General features: G+C 50.7%; 1 protein-coding gene across 2 annotated transcripts; it reads left to right on the top strand.

The window, feature by feature from the left end:
• The first annotated feature begins 2,815 nt into the window (after window positions 1–2,815).
• On the top strand, window positions 2,816–21,106 carry CBX6 (chromobox 6). Of its 2 annotated transcripts, none has more exons than XM_054066563.1 (5): window positions 2,816–2,928; window positions 3,078–3,121; window positions 3,555–3,620; window positions 3,808–3,874; window positions 12,412–21,106. In XM_054066563.1, the coding sequence occupies exons 1-5, from the start codon at window positions 2,860–2,862 to the stop codon at window positions 13,327–13,329; spliced, it is 1,164 nt and encodes a 387-aa protein (XP_053922538.1). In that variant the 5' UTR covers window positions 2,816–2,859; the 3' UTR covers window positions 13,330–21,106. The 2 variants fall into 2 exon arrangements, with proteins under 2 accessions (XP_053922538.1, XP_053922530.1); XM_054066555.1 differs by having other exon boundaries at window positions 12,358–21,106.
• Window positions 21,107–21,483: the final 377 nt, after the last annotated feature.

Raw genomic sequence — 21,483 nt, 5'->3', positions numbered from 1 at the left:
CTGTAGTGAACAATACCTCTTCTGGGAGAGCCATCTTACCAGGCTGGTTGGGTTTTTTCAGTTGTTTTTTTTTTAAAGTGTTTTACTGGAAATGTGAATGAAAAAAAGGAAATGCCCAACAATGCTCTGAACAGCTGGATATTCTGCTATTTTGCTTTGTGAGAGTAAAAGTTAGATGAAAGAGCCCGAGGTTGGGCAATACCTCTACAATGGCTGCTCACAGTGATTTGAGTAGTCGCTGTGGCTGGAAGAAAGGTTCCTGCTGACAGGTGGAAAGTAACAGGAGTGAGCACACGACTGCTCTGAAATGCTGCTGCCCCTTTTGGTCCAAGGATCGTGGTGCTTTGTGCTCCTGCCTCCAGGTGAGGTGTGATGCTTGTGACCTGTACATTTGTTTGGGGACAAGGCCATCAGCCACAGCTGCTGCATGTGTGTTTGTGTAGCTGTGTAAGGACTTTTCTCCGATTTGGTGTAGGAGTGCCTGCTTTTCAGGGTAGATGATATTGAACCATTGGAAGTTCAATTATTTGATGCTCAGCCGCAAGTGTAAAAGCAGCTGTTTAAACAAAGTGAACAGTAACAAATATGCCAGTTTAAATGTGGATGGTGTTAATGAACACTTAATGTGCAAAGTTAAAAGCAGTTTAAAAAGTGGAAAGCAAAACACAGTGGTGTGATCAACTCGTTCTTTGGAAGTCACCTTCAGGCGTATAAAGAATTGAGATTAAAAAAAGTGATTGGACAAATGAGACAGTCCAGAAGGGTTTCTCCCGTTCTAGGTGAGTCTTGAGCAATCTGTCCAGGGTTTTGTTCTCATTTGGCCTGTGATGGTAAATACCTGAGAATGGGCCTCTTGCAGCCTGTTCTCAAAAGCCAGTGATCGGACCTAAATGCATTATTATTAGTGGTGGAGTACACAGCGGTTCAGTCCCTGACCACAGAAACAACTTGTTCTCTGCACTGTTTGCATCTCCTGAACCAGGGTCCATGTGACTGTCCATCTGCTGTCTCTTCTCTGTCAGCATTCAGCCCCCCTTCAAATGAGGACAAGGCGGTGGGTCACTTTTCCTCTGGTCAAAGAGCTTGTGGCAGCTGGACCATTTCAGCTGCTAAGGTGGAAAAGAGCAAAACACTATGCCAAATCTTGCCCAAATCGCGGGCAGTGATGAAGTGACTAGTTCTCCTACCTGCCCGACTTGATTTTGGGAAATCCATCCCTGCTGGTACTGATAAATACAGCCATTTCCAGAATATCCTCCTTCTGGGTGGAACTTCAGAGCCAGAGGTAGAAACGGGAGGCAAACTGCAGTTGGAGAAAGGGTTAGCAAAGGGCCACAAGTGCTCCCTGCCAAGCTGCCTGAAAAGAGGGAAGTAGAGGGGTGCCAGCGCTCTGCAGGTCACTGGTGAGGTTGTGGTGAGTTGAGAAAGACTGGCAAAAACAGGATGGCCATTGCCTACAGCCTTCATCACAGCTGCCCCTTCTTCCAGAGGGTATCGTTCTGAAATGTGCTCCCTGTTCCCCCTAAAAATGGAGATAAAGCAGAATATGTACCTCCAGCTACTGGTGCAGGACGACCTCTGCGTGCAGGCAGCTGCAGGGCCGTGAGCTTCCATTTTGAGTCACACAGAACAATCGGTGACAGGTTCGTTCTTCCTGGCTTTTTAGCACCTGCAAGACGGTGTAAGGCACACTGTAAATTAAACAGCGCTAACACTTGGGGCAGGGAATTCCTTTAAGTGACTAAACATTTTTGTTGTGTGTGAGGGTTTTTTTAAAGGTTCATGTAGCGTGCTTGGCCCGTTTACCTTTGCTCAAAAACGAGGCCACGCACAGGCACTGGCCAAAGGAAAAGAGCAAAAAAAAACCAATTTGGATGCCTCTTTTGTTAGGTTTTGCCACGGTCGGTACTTTGAGGCTGCCCGCTTCCCCACTGTACCCCCAGTGCCACCCCGCTGGCTGGTGGGGGTGACGGCAGGGATGACAATGGGAGTGATAGTGAAGGTGGTGGCAGGGGTGATGGCAGGGGTGACAGCAGAGTGGCAGTGGGGGTGACAGCAGGAGTGACGATAGGGGTGGCAACGGGGGTGACAGCAGGGTGGCAGCAGGGGTGGCAGCAGGAGTGACAGCAGGGTGGCAGTGGGGTGATGGCAGGGGTGGCAGCAGGGATAATGGCAGGGCTGACGGCAGGGGGGCAGCAAGGTGACAGTGGGGGTGATGGGGAGTGTCAGTGGGTGTGGCAGTAGAGTGGCGGCAGGGCAGATGGCGGGGGTGACAGCGGGGGTGACAGTGGGGTGGCAGAGGGGTAACAGTGGAGGTGGTGACAGCAGGGGTGACAGCAGGGTGGCAGTGGGGCTGATGGCAGGGGTTGCAGCGGGGCTGATGGTAGCTGGGTGACAGCAGGGGTGACAGCGGGGTGGCAGTGTGGGCAGTGGCAGGGGTGGCAGCAGAGGTGATAGCAGTGGGAATGACAGAGAGGTGGCAGCCGGGTGTTGGTGCCCCGCGTGTGCAGGAGGTGCAGAGGGGGGCTGCGCGGGCCCCGCTGCCGCCATTGTTTGAAGTACAAAACCACCAAGATCCGCTTTGGCGGGCAGGGCCCGGGCGGGATCCCCCCTTTCCCTTTGCCCCTGTTCCCAGCGCCCGGGGCAGCGGGTCGTGGCCCCCCGGGGATAAGGACGGAGCCGGGCCGGGGGAGCAAGAAGATGGCGGCGCCCCCCCCCCCCACGCCGCGCGCGCACAGGATCGGAGGCGGGGGGGGGGGGGCGGGGGTCGCGCGCGGCGGGAGGGGGCGGGGCGGGGGGCGGGGCGGCGCGCGCGGGCGGGATTATTATGGGCTGTGGGCGCCGCCGCCGCGGAGCAAGATGGAGCTGTCTGCAGTGGGGGAGCGCGTCTTTGCCGCCGAGTCCATCATCAAGCGGCGCATCCGAAAGGTGAGGGCACTGCGGTGCCGGGGAGGGAGCGGGGCAGGGGGCGGCAGCCGCAGGAGGCGCTTCCCCGCCCGCGACCCCCGCCGCGACCCCCCCCAGCCCGCGACCCCCCCCCCACCCCTTTTGACACCCTCCCCTTCCTGTGTTTGCAGGGGCGCATCGAGTACCTGGTGAAATGGAAAGGCTGGGCCATCAAGTGAGTGGTGGGGTGCGGGGGTGGGATGGGGTGGGGTGCGATAGAATGGGATGGGATGGGGTAGAATGGGACGGGACGGGGTAGAATGGGATGGGACGGGACGGGGTAGAATGGAATGGGATGGGATGGGACGAGATGGGGTACAATGGAATGGGGTGGGACAGGATGGGATGGGGTAGAATGGGATGGGGTGGGATGAAGTAGAATGGGATGGGACAGGATGAGGTGGGACAAGACGGGACAAGGTAGGACGGGATGGGACAAGGTAGGATGGGACGCGACAGGATGAGATGGGATGGGATGGAATGGAGTAAGGTGAGACGGAATGGGATGGGATGGAATGAAACTGGGTGGGATCGGGGTCTCTGCACACAGCTGTCGGGGGGGTTGAGTGCTAACCCCTCTGCTTTTTACCTTCCCTGCTGCTCTCCAGGTACAGCACCTGGGAACCAGAGGAAAACATCCTGGACTCCCGCCTCATCGCTGCCTTCGAGCAGAAGTGAGTGCTCATCCCCCCACCCTGGAGGGGAGGCCTGCAGCAGGTTTGGCTCTGGGTGGGTGAGCGGGAAAGGCTGTCTAGGCACCACTTTTCTTTTTGCCTGTTTTTTTTTTTTTCTTGATCTTGTATGGTTCTGTTTTTTCCTTTGGGAAAAGTTTTAACTTCTTGACAAATTTGACTCCCTAAGGGAACGAGAGCGTGAGCTGTATGGGCCCAAGAAAAGAGGACCTAAGCCTAAAACTTTTCTCCTGAAGGTAACTATTATTTAAATAACTTAGGCCTTAGCCAAATGTCTTCCAAATCTCGATGGTGCATGGGCTTGGAAGGACTGGACTTTCAAGTCACTTGTGTCTGCCTCCCTGGCTGTGGGAATGGAGGGATAAACTGATGGGAAAGTGGGTGGGGGGAAGGGATGCATGTGTGTGTGTCAGTTGCCCTAGCAGGATGGTTGGTACCGTGTGGTTGTGCACCATGAGGCTGCAATCTCTTTTTCCAATATCATCTCTCTCTTTATGGCCTTCTGCTGCCGCAGTGGAGAGCTAGCCAGCCCTGCTCCGTCTTCCTTCAGCAGCCTATTCCATCCAGCCCGCACACTACAACTTAGAGGCACACTGAGCAATTGGGCAGCTGTAGTGGGAGTCACACTGCCACCTGTGCTCCTCCAGTTCTGTTTCAGGATGTAGGCGCTCCATGAGAGTTTCATGAAGGGTTTACATTTTGATCCATAAACTGCAGGCTTGGTTTTGCCTTTTTGGGAAGGTAGGTGGATGGAAGGAAGGAACGTTTCACCTCTGCATAGGAAAGCAGCTGAAGTTTCCAGTTCCCCTCTGATAAGACCCAGCATCTCTGCAAGAACATACAGTCGTAGCATCTCTACTTGCTTGCAGTGAGGAAGGGGGAAGGTAGTCTCTAATGCATTCCCCCCCCCCGCCATTTTTTTTTAACTTCTTTTTTTTTTTTTAATTAAGAAATCTGATAGCTGCATGATCGATATGGCAGCTCTGGATTTGTTAGTCTACAGACAAAACTCCTTGCTTTGCTCCCTTCTTTCCCCCAACTTCTCCCAACTATCTCAATCTCGGACTTCAAATGAATGTGGGACTACAACACACCTCTGTACAACTAAGACAGATGAGGGAGTTCACAGCCTGGAACAGCTGGGCTAGACCCCGTGGTAAGGCATCGCTATCACTATGTCATCCTATGGCTTTAGGCAAGTCATTTAGCCTTTGTGCATGTTTCTCCATCTGTGAAAAAGGTTAATGCTTCCCGTTGCCTGACAGTGGCAGGAGCTTTACTCTAGTTAGTGCAGCACTTTAACTCTGTGAGCACCGGAAAGAACAGAAGGAGGTGAAAGGTGTCACCTGTCCTCTGCTTTAAGAGGACATATGGAAGCACATGGAAGAAATGTGGGAACAAGCGTATTCTGATGCTCTGAGTAAAACCCAGGGGACTGTAGTAATCCTCAGAGTCTTGCTGATGGAGCTGTCCTCTGTCGTTGCTTATTTTTCTGCTAAGACTGCTTTATCTGCAGACTGAGAGCCACGAACATAACTGATGTCTACTACCTCCTACCTTTATTCAGAGAAACTGAACTAGTTAGTGTTTCTCTTTCTGGCAGTCATGCATTAAATGAAACTCTTGTGTTTAGGTTTCAAACAACGCAGAGGAATGCTTAAAGGGAAACCACCAGCTTAAAATAGTTCTCTGCTTGAATTAAAAAATACTGGTATTTGTAACACCTGACGTTGTTCGGTGTTAGAGAAGTATTTGTACTGTGCTTTTAACGTTACTGTGTATAATCAATCTCTTTTCTTTTTGATTGTGAATATGATACAGCAAAATCCACTGCCAGTTTTTTGCTCCTTTAAAAAAACAAAACCAGCCCCCAAACTCAAAACCCACTCATTCCTCCTCTTCTTCCCTTGCCCTTTAAACCCCCCCTAAACTTGGAACCTGAATTATTCAACAGCATCCTTTGAATTACATCCCTGACACGTTTCTGTGGCACATGTTCCTTCTGCCAGCTTCTTAAATGCTACTGTAAATCCGTAGGTTTGCGTAGCTGGCTTGGTACTTTGTGGAAGATGGCTCGCGATAGGGAGCGAGATGAGCTCTCCTGAAGGATGGTGCCACTTTGTGGGAGAGGCTGGCGGGGCAGAGCACTGCCACTGCCGCTTGCTTTGCAGCTCTGGGAAGCAGAGCGGGTGGAAATGTTGGTGCTCTTGCTTGCCGTTTTTCTGTGACTTTGGATCCTGCCCTAAAAATAACACACTGGACTAGGCAGCAAGAAGTAACCCTATCTCAGCTAGCCCTATCTGAAGGTGTTTGAGCTCTGTTCAAGCAAACAACTAGCAGTGCAGCTATGGCTAGAAATGTGACCACAACCGGCATGACAGCTTGTGCGGTATGTGCCTCTTGGTCCGTTCTTCTGACCTGCCGAAAATGTGTGTTTGACCTCTGCTGGTGCCGCTGTGGGATGAGTGGGATTTGGTCTCATGCATCGCTAAGGATGTTTTAGCTACTTTCAGCTGCAGAGTCTCTTACCAGTGAGAATTTTAGAAGCAGGGGAAGAAATTTGACTCTTGCATCTCAGAGGGAGTCTTTGGAGTTGGCAGTTAGAACAATATTCTTTTTGATCTGTTAACTGAACAGATTAGGCCTGGATGCAGTGATGTTTAAGCAGGAGTCTGGCCTGGGACTGCTTTGGTAGACTCTCCTACTCTCAATTCGGTGGCTTGCTAGGATTTTTTTTGTGTATCAATGCTTAGACTTAGGCTTCCAAGCCTTCAGCAAGGCATTGAAATAAGTGCCCCAATACACCCCTTCAGTCCGCTGGCTTGCGTGTGGGTGTTAGTTTGCAGTTGGGGCTAGGTTTATCCTGGGATTAGTTCTCAAAAGCTGCAGATAGGCACCCAGGGGGATTTGCAGAAAGCATTCCAGCAGGTTAGTGGCCCACGCCTTTGGGAAAGCTTTGAAAAGCTGCATCTTCAGCCACCTGCTGCCTTTGTAAGCCAGGCTCCGGTTGCTGAGAGCTGCCTAACACTTGCCCTTTTGATCAGACTGTAAAGGGAAATTACAGTTCGGGCTTTGTAATATCACTATCAAGATGGTGACCACTGCGAACTTCAACTGCAGAGTTTTGGGCAGGAAATGGGTCTTTATCCTCTGCATACTAGGGGCAAACTTTCCCACAGCTCAGATCAAGCTTGGCGGGAGGCTGTAATTCTTGGGAGGCTGCTGGTATGCCGTGAGCGTTGTGTGGAGTGTATGGAAAATGTAGTGCTTGGTCTGAAATGGGCAGCGCTGTGTGTAAGACTCTTGCCTGACTACTTAGGTGTTTGGCAGAAGTCGTCCTTGAGGACAGGCCCTTCAGCTGGAGGTCAGAATGGAAGCTGGTGTGAGGTTAGAAAGAGACACAGTGTGTGCTATAGTGATATTCCTCTTTACTCCTGCTCGGTTTGGTCTTTTTATTTTGCTTTTCCCTCGGCCCTCCACTGAGAGGAATGCAAAACTCGCCAGCTAATCTAATAAAGTCTGGCAAGTGCTGTTAAGAGAGAGCGCCCCATCTGTGAGCTCAGTGGGTGGGTAGCAAAGACCCCTCATCGGAGTGGCTGTAAATACCTAGGTGAAAAGACTGGAGAAGGCTAATGGGGAGGAAGAAGTAAAGGAGAGGCGTAGCAGGAGAGGGGGGGGATGCAGGGGCTGAGCAGCATGGTGTTCTGTCGGTTCGCCCTTTCTTGAACTCTGAAGTTAGAGTTGAGTTTCTTTTGATCTCCTCCCTGTTCGTAAATTATCCCCGAGTGGTTTGAAAACAGACCATTTCCCTTTGTAGCATTTTGTTCCCCATCCAGTAGGGGAACTTCAGTTTATGGCAGTGTTGCTTGGGAGAGCTGTGCTATGAACTGGCTTGCTGTTGCCTTGTCACTTGGAAGACTGCAGAAGAAAGAGGGCGATAAAAAGGCAGAATGGCAGCCAAAAAGGGGAAAGAAGAGCTCTTGCAAATGCTGTTTGGAGCAAGGACTGTGGGAATGCAGGTGGAGAATAAAAGACAAAGCAGAACCAGTAATTTATGAGAGAGTAGTGCGACTAGGGTGCAGCAGCACTACTGGAAATTACTTGATTTTGGAATTATTAACCAGAAATCCATTGCCTTACAAGGATTTTTTTTTTCCCTTCTTCCTAATTGCAGAGGTTTTGATACAAATCAGGTAAGAGAGGCTTTTCTAAGCACGTGCCCATGTACGTGCTTGTGTGCTTCAGTGCGTTAAGGGAATGAATGAACAAATATGCTTGCTGAGCCTCGAGGGACATTTATTCAGAAATAGTAGGGAGCAGGGGAGATATACTTGTTCCCAGGGGCAACGAGGGAAAGCTGTACAAGCTAAATAAAGGTGATACATATCCCAAAAGAGAAGGGGGGGAAGGGAAGCAATCCTAGCAATTGCCTTGCTCTTGTGACAGAGCACTGCAGCAAGCCTCCAGAAGCCGCATCCTGATGTAGGCTGAGCTGTAAGCAGAGAGTGAATTACTTTGTATACACGCTGAGTATCTCTAAAGCAGTGAGCAAATCTTGCAGGTGAAAACAGCAAAACCCAGAGAGGTGGTTTCTATTTGGAAGACTTCTGAGTTAAGTAGCAAACTGTGGTGACACATCTGAAAGGATTAAATGGGTTTGTTTTTCAAAGACCTCATGCTTGTATGGCTCATGAGTGTGATTGAGTAATGGATCTGTAGCAGGGAGAATTGAGTTTCCAGCAGATAAAACTGAATGCTGAGTCTTCTCCAGACCAACGGTAGCAAGTTACTTAATTTAAAGTTGGAAGCAGGAGAGGGAGAGCCCAGAAAATATGCTGTCCTCTGCAGGGAAGAGACTCAAGTTCATGTAGTTGATGCCTGGATAAACCTGATCCTGTTGTAGGAATACTGAGCTTCACAAGTGAGAGGCCTCTAGGGGCTGATCTTAGATAAAGCCTCTGATAGTATTTTTCTTGAAACCTTACCTGGAAAACAAGCTCAAGGTAAGCTGAACATTTGCATATTGCTCTTTGGAAGCTGGTCACTGGGGACAGCAGTGTAGCACCTGTGGGAGGACGGGGACTCTTGGGTCCCAGCTTACCCTCTGTCTTGATATCTGGCCAAAAATGTTGATGGTGCATGCAGTCTACCTGGAGACCACTGAAACTGGAATTTAATAAATGCAGGGAGCTGAAACATGAGTTGGATACAGCTCCAGCCTTGAGGAAGTAGCTGAGAAGTAACTGGAAACACAGACACATAGTAAATATGAGACCTAGTGTTTCTGGTGCACTGGGAAAGTCCTAGCCGTGGACCAGGGCTCAGTGATAGCTTCTGTGTAAGCACAAAACCAAGATGTTTCTGTGAAAACGGGACAGGAGCCCATTAATGTGCACAGGCTGAGAAAGTAGAGTCAGCAGCACTATGGAAGTGGCCAGGCAGTGGCCATACCAGCATTACTGCTTTTCATTTCATGTGGTTGATGGGAAGCTTTGCTGAGGAATTGTGATGTGTGTAAGGCAACCATAGCTCACAGGCGATGGTGGGGGGCGGGGAGGGGGGGGGAAGCGGCGGCAGGGGAGGCCTGTTTCATTCTCACGTGGGTGATGGAAGGCAGTACTACTGTCAGGCGGCAATTAGACCTGACTCCGAGCAGGGGGGCACAGAGGGAGCAGAACTCCTCACTCCACGGGGTGATTACAGAGTAGAGAGTTAATCTAGAAGATGTGGTGTTGGCAGCACATAAGGCCCTGAAGGATGCCTGTGTCTTGTGGATGTGCTGAAGCTGTGGATGAAGGATTTTTACCCATGCTTGTCTGTACACTCTGCTTGGCTTCCCTGTCCTGTGTTTTGGAACCAGACTTCGTATTGCACTTTGTTCTCCACTGAGCAGTGGTAGGTTGGCGAGAAGCCCAAAGCATGAGAACAGCAGTGCTGGAGAGGCTGGCTGGGATGGGGAAGGGAAGGCAGTGGGGGCCAGGGGCATGGAGAGGAGGAATAATTGTTAATCTAGGCTGTGCTGTTATCTAGTGTCAGAAAGCAAACTGTGGCTTCTCCTGGTGTCTGCCATCTGCTTCAGAGAGACCGGGGAAGAGGGAGCAAGCACAGCCCTAGATGTGTATCTGTCTGGGCCTGTGATCTGATGAAGTCTGGGGGGGTCTCTAAGCTGTGGATCATTGGGGTAGGAGGAGGAGAGTTGATGTGTGGTGCAGGGAGTTCGTCAGGTGCTGCTGCTGTGTTCCAGCCTGCAGGGTGCCTGGGACAGGAACTGTGTCTAACTCTTCATTTTTTGAACAGTTTAGGGCATGAAGTAACGTGGAAGGTTGAAGAAAGAGAAACGAGCTGCACACTGGGGTGCTTCCTGCTACAGCAGGACATATTGCTGTTTGTCTGTGCTGGGAGTGCTTCTGTTGGTCTAGGTGAAACAGCCCTGTACAGCCCAAGGTTAACTTGGCAGTCCTGTTCTCCCTCCTTGTTTCTTTGTCAGTCAGCTGAGACAAAGTCTAGAGCCTTCAGTCTGTATATTCACACACAGGTGGGAAAGGAAGCCTTACCTTGCAGTCCTTCTAAAGCCAGGGTACAAGTAGTACTGCATTACAGGACCCAGTGTTAACCAGAGAGGGACAAAATGCCTTCACATCTCTGTTCCCTGCTCATTCAGGAGCTTCTGCAGTTCCTGCAGGGAGCTCGATGGGAGAAGAGGGGCACTGGGTGACATCAGAGTTCTGCAGGAGCAGGGCTTTGAGCTTATTGTGCAAGAACCGGCCTGGGCCCCTCGATTAGATCTGTTAGATCCTTGCCTTTACACGAACATTTTTTTTTTTTCCCCCCAGGCGTTTCTCTGGTAGGAGGCACAGCCTTCAGGGTGACAAAGGAGATGGTGTTGGAGTACTTAAGCTCTTAGCTGGCAAGAAGCCATCGCGATCTTGGCGTGTGCTAGGGGGCAACGGGATGGAAAAGTTAGGGAGGAAAAGCAGCTGTCTTCTAGCACTGCAGTTCTTGTTGTGCCCACGAGATGGGGGAAACTGCTCACTGGATGGGTGATCAGAGGCGGGCTCTCCTGCCCCCTCCACGCCTGGGTGACTTCTGCCCTTGACCACTGCTGAGAGGGAGTGAACAAGGGGGTTTGTTTGGGCAAGGAGTGGGCTGTGGGTGGGAGGCTGAGGTCCACAAGCAACTGTGCTCTGATAAGCTGTGATCTAAGAGTACGCTCTGGCTTTCCTTGCCCACAGGGGAAGGCAGTTATATTGCCTCAGCTTACCAACAAAACTGTTTTTCCTGCTGCCAGAAAATATTCCTTTCTCTGGTGCATGAACCAGGGCAGGTTTTGGCACTGTCTTCAAGAACCAGAAGAGCTTAAAAGTCTTGTTCCCCTGCCCTGTTTCTCAGGGAGTGCTGACACCAAGCAGTTCAACCAGTGCTGTTCCTGCTCTGTTTCATTAGTAGATTTCAGACAAGTGTGATGTTCTAAAGGACAAGGCAATCTCTTCTTTGGAGAGGCAGTTAAACTTGACTTTAATTCCAGGTGGCATAGCCTCTGGCCTTAAACACTGGGCCTTGCGCCCACAGCAGAGTAAGGATAATCACAGAATCATACAATGGTTTGGGTTGGAAGGGACCTTGAAGATTCCAAGCCCCCTGCGATGGGCAGAGACCTCTTCCGCTAGATAAAGTTTGCTCAAAGCCTCATATGACCTGGCTTTGAACACCTCCAGGGATGGCTCTTCCATGACTCTGGGCAACCAGAGAAGTAAAAAAGGTCTTCGTAATATCTGACCTAAATCTATCTTGCCTTCTTTCAGCTTAAAACTGCCACCTCTTGTCTTATCCCTGCATTCCCTGATAAGGAGTCCCTCCCCAACTTTCCTGTAGCCCCTTTAAGTACTGGAAGGCTGCTATGAGGTCTCCCTGGAGCTTTCTCTGCTGTAGGCTAAACAAGCCCAAATCTCTCAGCCTGGTCTTGTATGGGATGTGCTTCAGCCCTCTGATCGTCTTTGTGGCCCTCCTCTGATAAGCAACTTGCTTGTGGTCTCTAGTTAAAATTAAGCTTCAGATCTCTGCATTTCTTGTGTTTAGCTGAGAGAGCTCTGTGAGACCACCTTCTCCTGCCTCCCATCTGTGTTCCTCAAGACCCCCTTCTATTCTGCCTTCCAGAACAGATGAGTCTGGTTGTGGGAAAGGAAAGGCAAACTGGATGCATTATTCTTCCTTTCCCCCTTGTTTCTGGTCCTCTATGAATGACCATGATACAGCCCCCTGGCTTGGGACTAGTACATAATTTTGCATGCAAACGCAACCCTCGTGGCCTTGGTGCCCAGGAGGATGCTTGGTTGTTTGGCTGACAGTGAAGTGTTGTGCAGGTTGGCTGATGATGACTGAGAGAGGCTCTTGGAAACCATTAACCATAACCCTGAAACATCGCTGGAAGGTGGCAGTTTCCTCCTGAGGGAAGCACAAGTTGACAGGAGGAGGGCGTAGGGAATAAATTAGCTGCCCAAAAAACCTAAGCGGCGCCCCATGCCTGCTTGGAGACTGTACCATGGCTGTCAATGGTCCATAGGTGTGTACGTGTACTTGGCATTAACGTGGGTATAAATGTAATGCGGCATTGCTGTTAAGTGCTGGTCCTGAGGTGAGCAATGACAGATTTGAGATTGGCTGTACTTAGGCTGCGTCTCTGACCCTGATTTTTTTTTTTTTTCTCTCCCCACCACCGCAGGCTCGGGCCCAGGCAGAGGCCCTCCACATTGGGGATGTACACTTTTCTGTCAAGCCTGGTTCCAGCACTTCCTCTCCCAAGCTCCACTCCAGCGCTGCAGTACATCGGCTCAAGAAAGATATCCGTCGATGCCACCGCATGTCCCGGCGTCCTCTGCCCCGTCCAGACCCCCAGAACAGCGGGAGCGTGGGTGGTGGGGCTGGGATCCGTCCTCCTGTCTCGCCCTTCTCGGAGACCGTCCGCATCATCAACCGTAAGGTGAAACCCCGTGAGCCCAAGCGCAGCCGCATCATCCTCAACCTCAAAGTCATTGACAAAGGTGGGAAGCCAGCCAACGGGGCCGGAGGCTTGGCTCGGCCTAAGATCCCATCCCGAAACCGTGTCATCGGCAAGAGCAAAAAGTTCAGCGAGAGCGTCCTCCGCACCCAGATCCGCCACATGAAGTTTGGCGCCTTTTCACTCTACAATAAACCGTCTGCTGCACCTGCCCCCTCTCTGGAGGGCAAGGGGGAGGCCGAAGGCTCCCAGGCATCCTCCTGTGGGATCATTATGGGTTCCACTCCCTATGATGCCCCCAGCTCCAGCTCTTCTGGCTGTCCATCACCTGCCCCCCACTCCTCCTCTGACCCAGATGATTCCCCTCCAAAGTTGCTCCCTGAGACCCTCAGCCCAGCCATCCCCGACTGGCGTGAATCAGAGGTCCTTGACCTCTCAATCCCACCTGAGTCGGCTGCCACCAGCAAGCATTCGCCCCCAGGAGGGTGCAGTGGAGGGCAGACACCCTCCTTGTCCCTTTCCTCTTCTGATCCAGAGCAGGAGGCTGGCGACTGGCGTCCCGAGATGTCCCCTTGCTCTAATGTGGTGGTCACAGATGTCACCAGCAACCTCCTCACTGTCACCATCAAGGAGTTCTGCAACGCGGAAGATTTTGAGAAGGTGGCAGCAGGCGGTGGTGGAGGAGGCAGCAAGTGAGCAGCCAGGTCCCCCTACTCCAGGGGTGTGGGGGGAGCTCTACCTGCAAGAAGTCGTGGTGCGAATGGCTGTCCTTAGTTCTCTCCTTCTCCCCTTGGCTGTCCCTCTGTCCTCACTGTCACCCTTCCTCCTCTTTTCCTCCTGCCCACACCCTCTTTCCTGGAGGCTGGAGCATGTCAGTGGGGTAGAGCAGGGGCCCCCACTGTTCCTGGGTGTTGCCACTTCTGGGAGGAGGCGGGAAGGGTCGTGGTGGGGCTGGGGAGTGGTTGTATGTCCTTGAATGTGGTGTTGTCCAATGGGCGGTGGAGCCTTTGGGGATGTGGGGTAGGTGAGCATGTGTGCCTGTGAGGGTGGTGGGGAAGGTGCTCTTCCTCCTCCTTCCCTTTCCATCTTTGACAAAAACTGAAGAGGAGCTCTAGACCCTTGAGGGGAGGATGTTAAGAAGCTTGGAGCCCTCATCCACAACCCCAAGCCTTCTTCCCACAACGTGCATGCAGTCTCTTCCATTCTTGCGTTTCCCCCATGCCATGACTCCAGTCTTGCTACCTTTCCCCTTCTTGGCCTGTGGCCTGGATCTGCCCTCTCTTCTGCTGTCCTCATTGCAGTTGCTGATCCAGGTGCCCCCAGAGCAAGAGGGAGAGGGGGCAGGTGAAGCGTCATTCCTGGAAGGTGCTTGAAACAAAGCTGGAGTGATGGGGGGGTGCCCCATGCAGCACGTGCCTCGCATTGGCTTCCCCTTTCCTTTGACTATTGGTGCTACCTTGGCAGTTGTGTGGGTGCTTTCAGATGTCTTGGTCCCTCTTCTCCTGTGTCTTCCAACTTGCTCAGCTTTGCAGGGGGAAGGGAAGAAATGGGGAATCTATTTTTGGCCCAGATCTTCCTCCTGGTGTTCATCACTTGCACTTGCTTAGGGGAGAGGGCATGAAATGCCCTTCCCCAGCCTTTCTGTGGTGGAAGTAGGAGTGGGCCATGCATCTGTCCATCCATCCTTCAGTTTAGGGGAAGATATGCCAACAGCGTGACGCTGCCCCAGCCAGGTGAGGCTGGTTTCCCGCCTTGTGCGTAGGCTTCCCCTGGCCCTTTTTGCTTCCCCTGCTCGCTTGGAAGGAGGATGGAGGGATGGATGGGTGCTGAAGTGGGTCGTTTGCTCTTCCTGCTTTCTTTTGTCTCTCCTGCTTTCCCTCACCTGTGGTGGATGACCTGGAAGAGGGTTCCCCTCTGTCTTTTCAGCATCTGAAACAGCCCTCACAACTGTCAACCAGAGGTGCTAACAAGAAATAACTCTCACATCGTATGCATGTGCAGGGAATCTTTTCCCCCAGAGCTCCTAGAAGCTGCTCTAGAAATTCCTTCTTTTCACCCCTAGAAGGTAGGAGCGAGCAAGACCACAGCTTGCCGTTCTTTATCCACAGCTCCCTCTTTCCCTGACCACCCTTGTTTACATCCAAAATAAGCTCTCTCTTTCACTTGCCGTTTCTGGCTTGCTCCATTTCTGTACGAGTCCTAAGCTTCATGGTGAGATGCAATTCCTTTGCTCTGTTCTGCCCCTACTCACACAGGGCTCAGCCTGTTGGAGCAAGGAAAAGAGGTGCTCATCCATCAACAGGAGAGCCTCACCCTCTCAGCCCTGTCCCCCCGTGTTCGGGGTGGGCAGAGGGGTGCCATTTCTATGTAACATGTTGCAGAGGTGCAAAGGGTGGAAAATTCCCTGCAGCAGGGCTCACCTGCTTACAAACCTGCCCTGGGTGGGTGAAACGGGAGTGGAATTGGCCCCTCTGGTGCTTCCACATGAGGATACTCCAGAGCTGCTGGGTCCGAGGAGTGCTCTCGTCTGCAGTAGTGATTTTGTGGCTGCAGTGGTCTGAGGATAGAAGGGAGGTGGTTTGTGGGAGAGAGGCACTGTTTGTCTGCCCAAGGGGCATCATCTGGGTGGTTGAGGGATAGACCAGCTTCTGACCTTAATTAGGGCTTCTGTGCCCAGAGCTTGTCTTTTCCCCACCTCCAGCACCTGGATTGGTGTGGTAAAATCCTTGCTGCCCTGCCCACAAGCCTTACCTCAAGTGGGTGGAATGGAAAGCCACAAGGCATGGTGAATTCACACCAGTTGCAGATGAGTGTCTGTGCAGACAGTCTGAGGGGGATTCCAGGTGCTGTTAGCACCACCCTTTGCACACCTCTTACCTTTTCTTTCCTTGCCTAAAAAGCTTAGTGGACTCTTTGGGGATGTGGTTGCAGTCACAGCTGAAGCTAGGGGCAGGGAGAAAGAGACTGCTCCAACCTATTCTCCAAGTAAGGCTTCCTATAACTTGTTGGACTTGTGTGCGTGTCTGTATTTTTTGTGTCTTTATTTTTTCGCATCTTTCCTGTGCCTGGCACACCCGGGGATCCCTCATTTTAGCATAGCCTATCCATTTGACTGCAGCTTCAAATATGAGCAGTTTGTAGGCATAGGGAAAAGCTCTTAGGGAAACAGCGAGGAGATTCTTCTCTTTTCCCACCCCCCTTCTCAACAAGGATTATTCTGCAGCTGCGAGATTAGAGGAGCTTATTTGTGGGGTGGATGCAAACCGGCCAGTCACTTTAGGTGGTTGAGTTACTGTTTGGTGTGTATGTGGTGACGTGTTTTGTTTCGTGGTATTGAGGTTCTGAGAAAAAAAAATAAATTGAAGCGTTTAAGTGGGAGATAAAAGGGAACTTAAATAGGAAACTCTTGATGTGTTTTGGCCAAGATGTGTTTGCTTGGCAGAATTCTTTTCCCCAGTGTCTCTTGTGTGGTGTTCTTTGGGGGCAGGGGACAGGAATTGTTTAATCAAAGGGTTTTTGCCTTTCTCCAGAGTGACAAACAAGGGGACTGTCTGTGAAGAGCAAAACAGTGGGTCATTGTAGGGATACTCCCTGAGGACCTTCTTCCCGTGGTGAGGAGATGAGGGGACTTGTTGTGGCAGAGGAACTCGTGCAGTAGATCCTGTTTGTGGAGGAAGAAAGGAGTATGATCCGGCTTTCAGACACAGCTCAACTGCTTGTGTGACAAATCTCGCCCTGGGTGAGTCACCAGGTGGGAACCAAACCTTGATGAACCTCTGGATCCAAAATGAGGATCCCATGCTGTTTTGAGTTAGAGGTCTAGTAACTTGAATGCAGCAGCAGTCTCAAGTGGATGAGCCACTTGAGGCTGACTAATCTACCTTCGTATTCACGTGGGTTACACTCCTCCTTCTGAATTTTTGCCTTTACTCCTCAACGGAGATGGGAAGGAAGATCTGTCCGTGCTCTTTAAAAAGGGCATAGGATTGAGGGAGGAGTTTATTTGAAAGTATCCCCTTCCCCTTCCCCGTAACCCTTAGGAAAAAAAACAAACAAATGAAAAACAGAGAAATATTCTCTGTGTCTGTGCCATGTTTGTTCTCTTGTTGTCGTGTTTTTAGAGGAGATTTTATGATGGAGTGGAAAAAGTGAAATGATTAGTTTTGCATAAAAAAAGAAAAGTTTAAAAAAAAATTTCTACAGGGAGAGAGCGAGAGAGAGAGAGTTTAAAAATTAATAATAAATGCAGTGATTGCACAAACTGTAGTGGTATTAGATGGTCCTTAGAGAAAAGAGTATTTTGGTAGTATCAAAGCATGTGTGTCTGGGATGGTGTTTGACTTGCTTGAACTGGAGGGAAAGGCATTCTGGGACTAAGCAGCGATCTCTGAGCTGAAAAGGCAAGTTGTATGTTGGAGGAACCCTGTCTACAAACCTTTCCCGTCCTTGCCTCCAAGTGTTGGAGTGAGTTCCCTTCCCTTCCATACCTCTCCTGTGAGCTAAGGTGGAGTCTCCAAGTGGTTTTCCGGCTGAGCGACCCTCGGAAATGGCTGGTCACGTTCTGCCAGAATGTGGATCAGGCCATCAATGTGGAAACAGTTGACTTACTTTGCATGCACAGCAAGCTGCTAAGATTTGGGGTTGGCATGTACCTTTACTGCCAAGTCACTGTCTCTTCTCTTTTCCTTCCCTCCATATCCAAGCAGGATTCAATACGGTGGGCTTATCTCCTGGGAAGCAGATACGCCTCCCCTCCTTAGGGTCTCTTAACTTCTTCCAGTGTCAGATAGGAAGTGGGATTTTTCCATATAGGATTCACCACATCAGGACAGAGAACCAAGTCCCATCTGTATGTAGTCTGGTGTCCCATCTCTGATGGCAATTGGATCTTCAGAGGCAGATGAGAGTGCTCCCTTCTGTGCTCCAAAGTTGTTGCCAAGTGAGGCATAGCCTCTTCTTGAGGGCATCAAATGCTGGAGGCTTTGGGAAGAGGGTTGCCTGAATGGGACTGTGCTCAAGCAGGGCTGCCGCCTCCTGCTCTGGCTTCTTGTAGGGTGGTAGAGAAGAGTTGCCCAAACATTCCTTCAAAGCAAGGAGGCCCCTCTTGTGTGTGCTGGCTTCCCCATCCAAGATGTCTCTGCTGGGCATTAATCTGTTGCATGGGAGTGACGGCAGAGAAGAGGGAAGCAACCAGATGTTGGTGTCTGAACAGAAGGTGGCAGGCAGGGGATGCTAGGACAGCTTTTCTTGTCTGGATTTCTCTGGTGCCCTTGGCTTTGCAGTGGCAGGTGATGAATGTCTCTGCCTCCCATAGCTTGGGCTCCTCTTGGGAATAACTTCTCTCTGCTCATTGAGCTCTGTCAGTGCTTCCCATGGCCTTCAGCTTGGGATGGCAGCCTCCTGTCTTGTGTTCCCTTTTCTGCTCACTGAGCAGAGCAGGACTGGGGAGATGGGAAGCTAATGAGATGCAAGCTTCTTTTGGGATGGAAAACAGAGAACAGTGTGGTGAGCAGGCCCAGCTGTGGTGAGCCACCGCTTAATTTCTGTTTTCAAAAGAGAAAGGGAGCACTTCTCTGCATCTCCCCTTATCAGAGTTCCCAGGGAGATTTTATGAAATAAAACAAAATCCAATCCTGCTCTTTACAAGGTAGGAGCTGTCTCTGAGCTGAGTCTTCCTAGGGATTTTAATCCCTTTCCCAGCCCCTCTTTGTAGAGGAGGTTTCAGCAGCTCCCAGTGTTTGGAGGTGATCACCTTCCTGGGGATGTTCTGGCAGGAGATTGCCGTGCTGAAGGATCATGTCCTGGGTCCCTCCTGCTTCTGCCCACCCCTGGTTGTGGCGGTAGTGGGGCTGCTCAGGAGCAGGACCTTCTTCCCAGGGAGGTGTAACAAACCTGGAGTGAGTGTCTGGCTAAGTGCTTATTTCCCCTCCCCCACCTTCCAACAAGACCTTTTCCTCCTTGCCTGGCGCGTCCTTTTACTCCAATGTCGCTTGCTTTTGCTGCATTTTTCAATTGCCCAATAATCGTGCAAGAGCTGGGATCTTATTTACTTTTTATATATAAATATATAAATATAAAAGAAATCCTCTCCTCACTCCCTCCCCGTCTTGCCCACCACCCCATGCGCAGCCTTCCTGATCTCTGCTCTGAAGGCGGTGTGCTGTAGAGGGTTGATTTGGGGCCGGGGATTCGGTGCCTCTTGGGTTCTGTTCCTTCTTGGTTTGCCGTGGCCTTTCTGCCAGCTGTGTCACTGCCCTGTGCCTCGGTCTCCCTTGTGTGAAGGGGCGGTGGGTAGAGGGGACCATCCTGCTGAGGGTGCTGGCAGCCTGACTCCCGCGGCGTTTGCACAGAGCCAGAGGAGTGCCGAGTACTGCTTCAGAAATCCCCCTCTTCCTGTCCGTGCTTCCTTCCCTAGGTAACTCCAGCAAGTATCTTCATTTCACCAGTGCTTTGGGGTTGAGCAAATAAGTAGCTTTATTGTCTTTTCTTCTTTATATTTTTTTAGGTCCCTCCCCAGAGTGCAACGTATGTGGTTTCTTTTTTGGGGGTGTAGCTGGGAGGAGATGTTGGAGTCTGTCTCCATCCTCACCTTTGCTTTTCTGTCTTCTCTCTCCTCTTGGTGTTGCCTTGTGTCAGACTGACGTGTCCACTGCAGTTTGTGCCCTTGTCTGTGCAAGGTCAACAGCCTTGGCACCAGCAGCTTTACATCCATTCTGCACGGCGCATGTGAGGTGCCCTGTGTCGCACCCGCCTCGCTTACAAGGATGTTGCAGGGCCCTAAGTTGTTCTTTCTCCTTTTAAGTTTCTCTTTTCAAGAATGAAGGGAGATGTAGTCAGTGTGCCCTTCCTACGTTGCTGGGCTCCCTCTGGCAACTCTTCTGTCCCTTCCAGCTTCTGCCTGGTGGGAAACAAAATGTCTCCAGGACCGTCTGAAAGCAGTGTCCCTGGGCTTAAAAGTCCCTCTGCCTTGGATGAACGCTGTGCTTTGAGCCCTCTCTCCAGGCACCCCTCCGAGAGTGCCAGCGGAGGTGATGGTGCTGAGGATGGTGAGTGGGGATGCCCTTTGTGCTCCCGGGCTGAGCAGAGCAGGGACGTGGGCAGCGAGCACTGTGCTGTGGCATAAGGAACAAGTAAGGTGACAGAAAAACAGTGAGATGCTGTCAGGGTGATGCCAGCTTCAACAATGACTCAGAAAATGTAGAAGGGGCACAGTCAGGACAGGCAGCTGAAATGTTAATTCCTATTGCAGCACCCCAGTTCTTTGTTCCTTGTTCAGATGAGCACTTGGAGCTTGCACTAAACCACAGGAGCGTGGCTGGGTGCACCAAAGTGCTTCACATGGCTTCAGGGCCTGGTAGGACTAGCCGGAGCCCTTACATGTTCCCAAGCAGCCCCCAAGCTGTGCCCTGCTCTCTGGGGTCACTGAGGGTTTCTTTCTGGGCAGAGCAGCAGGTAGAGGTGCTCTTTCACAGGTAGGTTGCTCCTCACCTGTCCTGGAGGGAGCCTGCTGCTTCCAGCCCCCACCCCAGCAGCAAAGGGCGACACAGTCTTAGGTTGTGCTCGTGCCTCTCTCAAGCTGATCAACTCAGTGTGCTGTTCTCTCCTCCTCCTCTCCCCTGCCATTAAGCCTTGTACGCTCCTTGAGAATAGAGAGACACCCTCTCTGTTTCTGGGATATTTTTTCCCCATTTTTTCTTTTTGGATAGAAAGTTGTCCAGTGGCGGTGGAGGACAGGGGCCTGCCTCATCTGTTCCTTCCTGTCACCTTCCCCAGTGCCAAGCTTAGGCTCAGATCCTGCAGATTCCTGCAAATACTGAACTTGGAGCAAGCTCTGTGGTACTTGGGTGCTTTGGATTCTGCCTGTGCTTGAGTTTTAGCAGCATCGGAGCCGCATTCTTTCTCTTAGAGAAGGTCAGTCCTAACTCCTAGAGTGCTGATGGTTCTGCTGCCACCCATCTGTCTCTTTATTTCCCCTCACTTGGCATACAGAGTGACGGTGGTAATTTTTTTCTTTTTTTAATTTAAAATAAACCTAAATATGTATCTTATAATTTTTTTATTTTGGAAAAAATAATGCATTTAAGGATTGTGCACGGATGAATTGTATATCTATATATTTTTTTTGTCTTGCAATTTTCATTTAAATATAGTGTTTGTTCAGTTTTGTTTTGGTTTTTTTTTTGTTTTTGTTTTTTTTTTAATCCAGTTCCCAGCTGGCTAAACTGTCTAGAGCGGATGGGTGGGAGATGTAGCCACTGGAGAGGTGATTGAATCACCCCTTCCCCTGGCGCTTCCCACAAGAAAATGGTTTGCTCCAGGTTTGGGGGTGGGGGTTGTGCTAATTACTCTTGTATTCTTGTACATTTTGTTCTTTCTGCTGCTCTTGAATATTGTATCAATGCCAGAAATGGGGAGATAAAAACTAAAAAAAAAAAAAAAAAAATTAACCCCAATAAATTGTTACATTCCAGAATCCATTTGTCTTTGTTTCCTTGAGTGGGCTGTGCCTCGTGTTGCGTGTAGGCAACCTGCGGAGCTGGTCGCAGGGATACCAAAATGCCTGCACTAAGCCAGAGTGCATTGGCACTGCAGTCAACTGCAAACGTGCACGCTACCTTCTCATGAACACTGGTTCCACTTGGGTTTGGGTCTTCAGACTTCTCAGACACACAGAAGCTCCAACAGCACTTAAGAGGGACTTCTCTAATGAGGAAAAATGGGGTATTTGGGGAAGGCCAAGCTGTAGTAAGTGGAACCTGAAAAGGATCCTCCAAAGTGCTTTGGGAAACCCAGGGGACGTTCTCCACAATTCTTTTCTTTTAAAAACGAAATTACATCCAAGCACAACCT

Source organism: Cuculus canorus, chromosome 1, assembly GCF_017976375.1.
Source record: "Cuculus canorus isolate bCucCan1 chromosome 1, bCucCan1.pri, whole genome shotgun sequence".
Lineage (NCBI taxonomy): Eukaryota > Metazoa > Chordata > Aves > Cuculiformes > Cuculidae > Cuculus > Cuculus canorus.
This window is presented reverse-complemented; position numbering and strand designations above follow the sequence as displayed.

What these genes read in the sequence shown, in the direction of transcription:
- CBX6 (XM_054066555.1), top strand. Translation starts at nt 2,860, where the DNA reads ATGGAGCTGTCTGCAGTGGGGGAGCGCGTCTTTGCCGCCGAGTCCATC. An exon ending in TCAAGCGGCGCATCCGAAAG is followed by an intron (nt 2,929 to 3,077) that starts GTGAGGGCACTG and finishes CTGTGTTTGCAG; the next exon opens with GGGCGCATCGAGTACCTGGT. An exon ending in CTAAAACTTTTCTCCTGAAG is followed by an intron (nt 3,875 to 12,357) that starts GTAACTATTATT and finishes CCACCACCGCAG; the next exon opens with GCTCGGGCCCAGGCAGAGGC.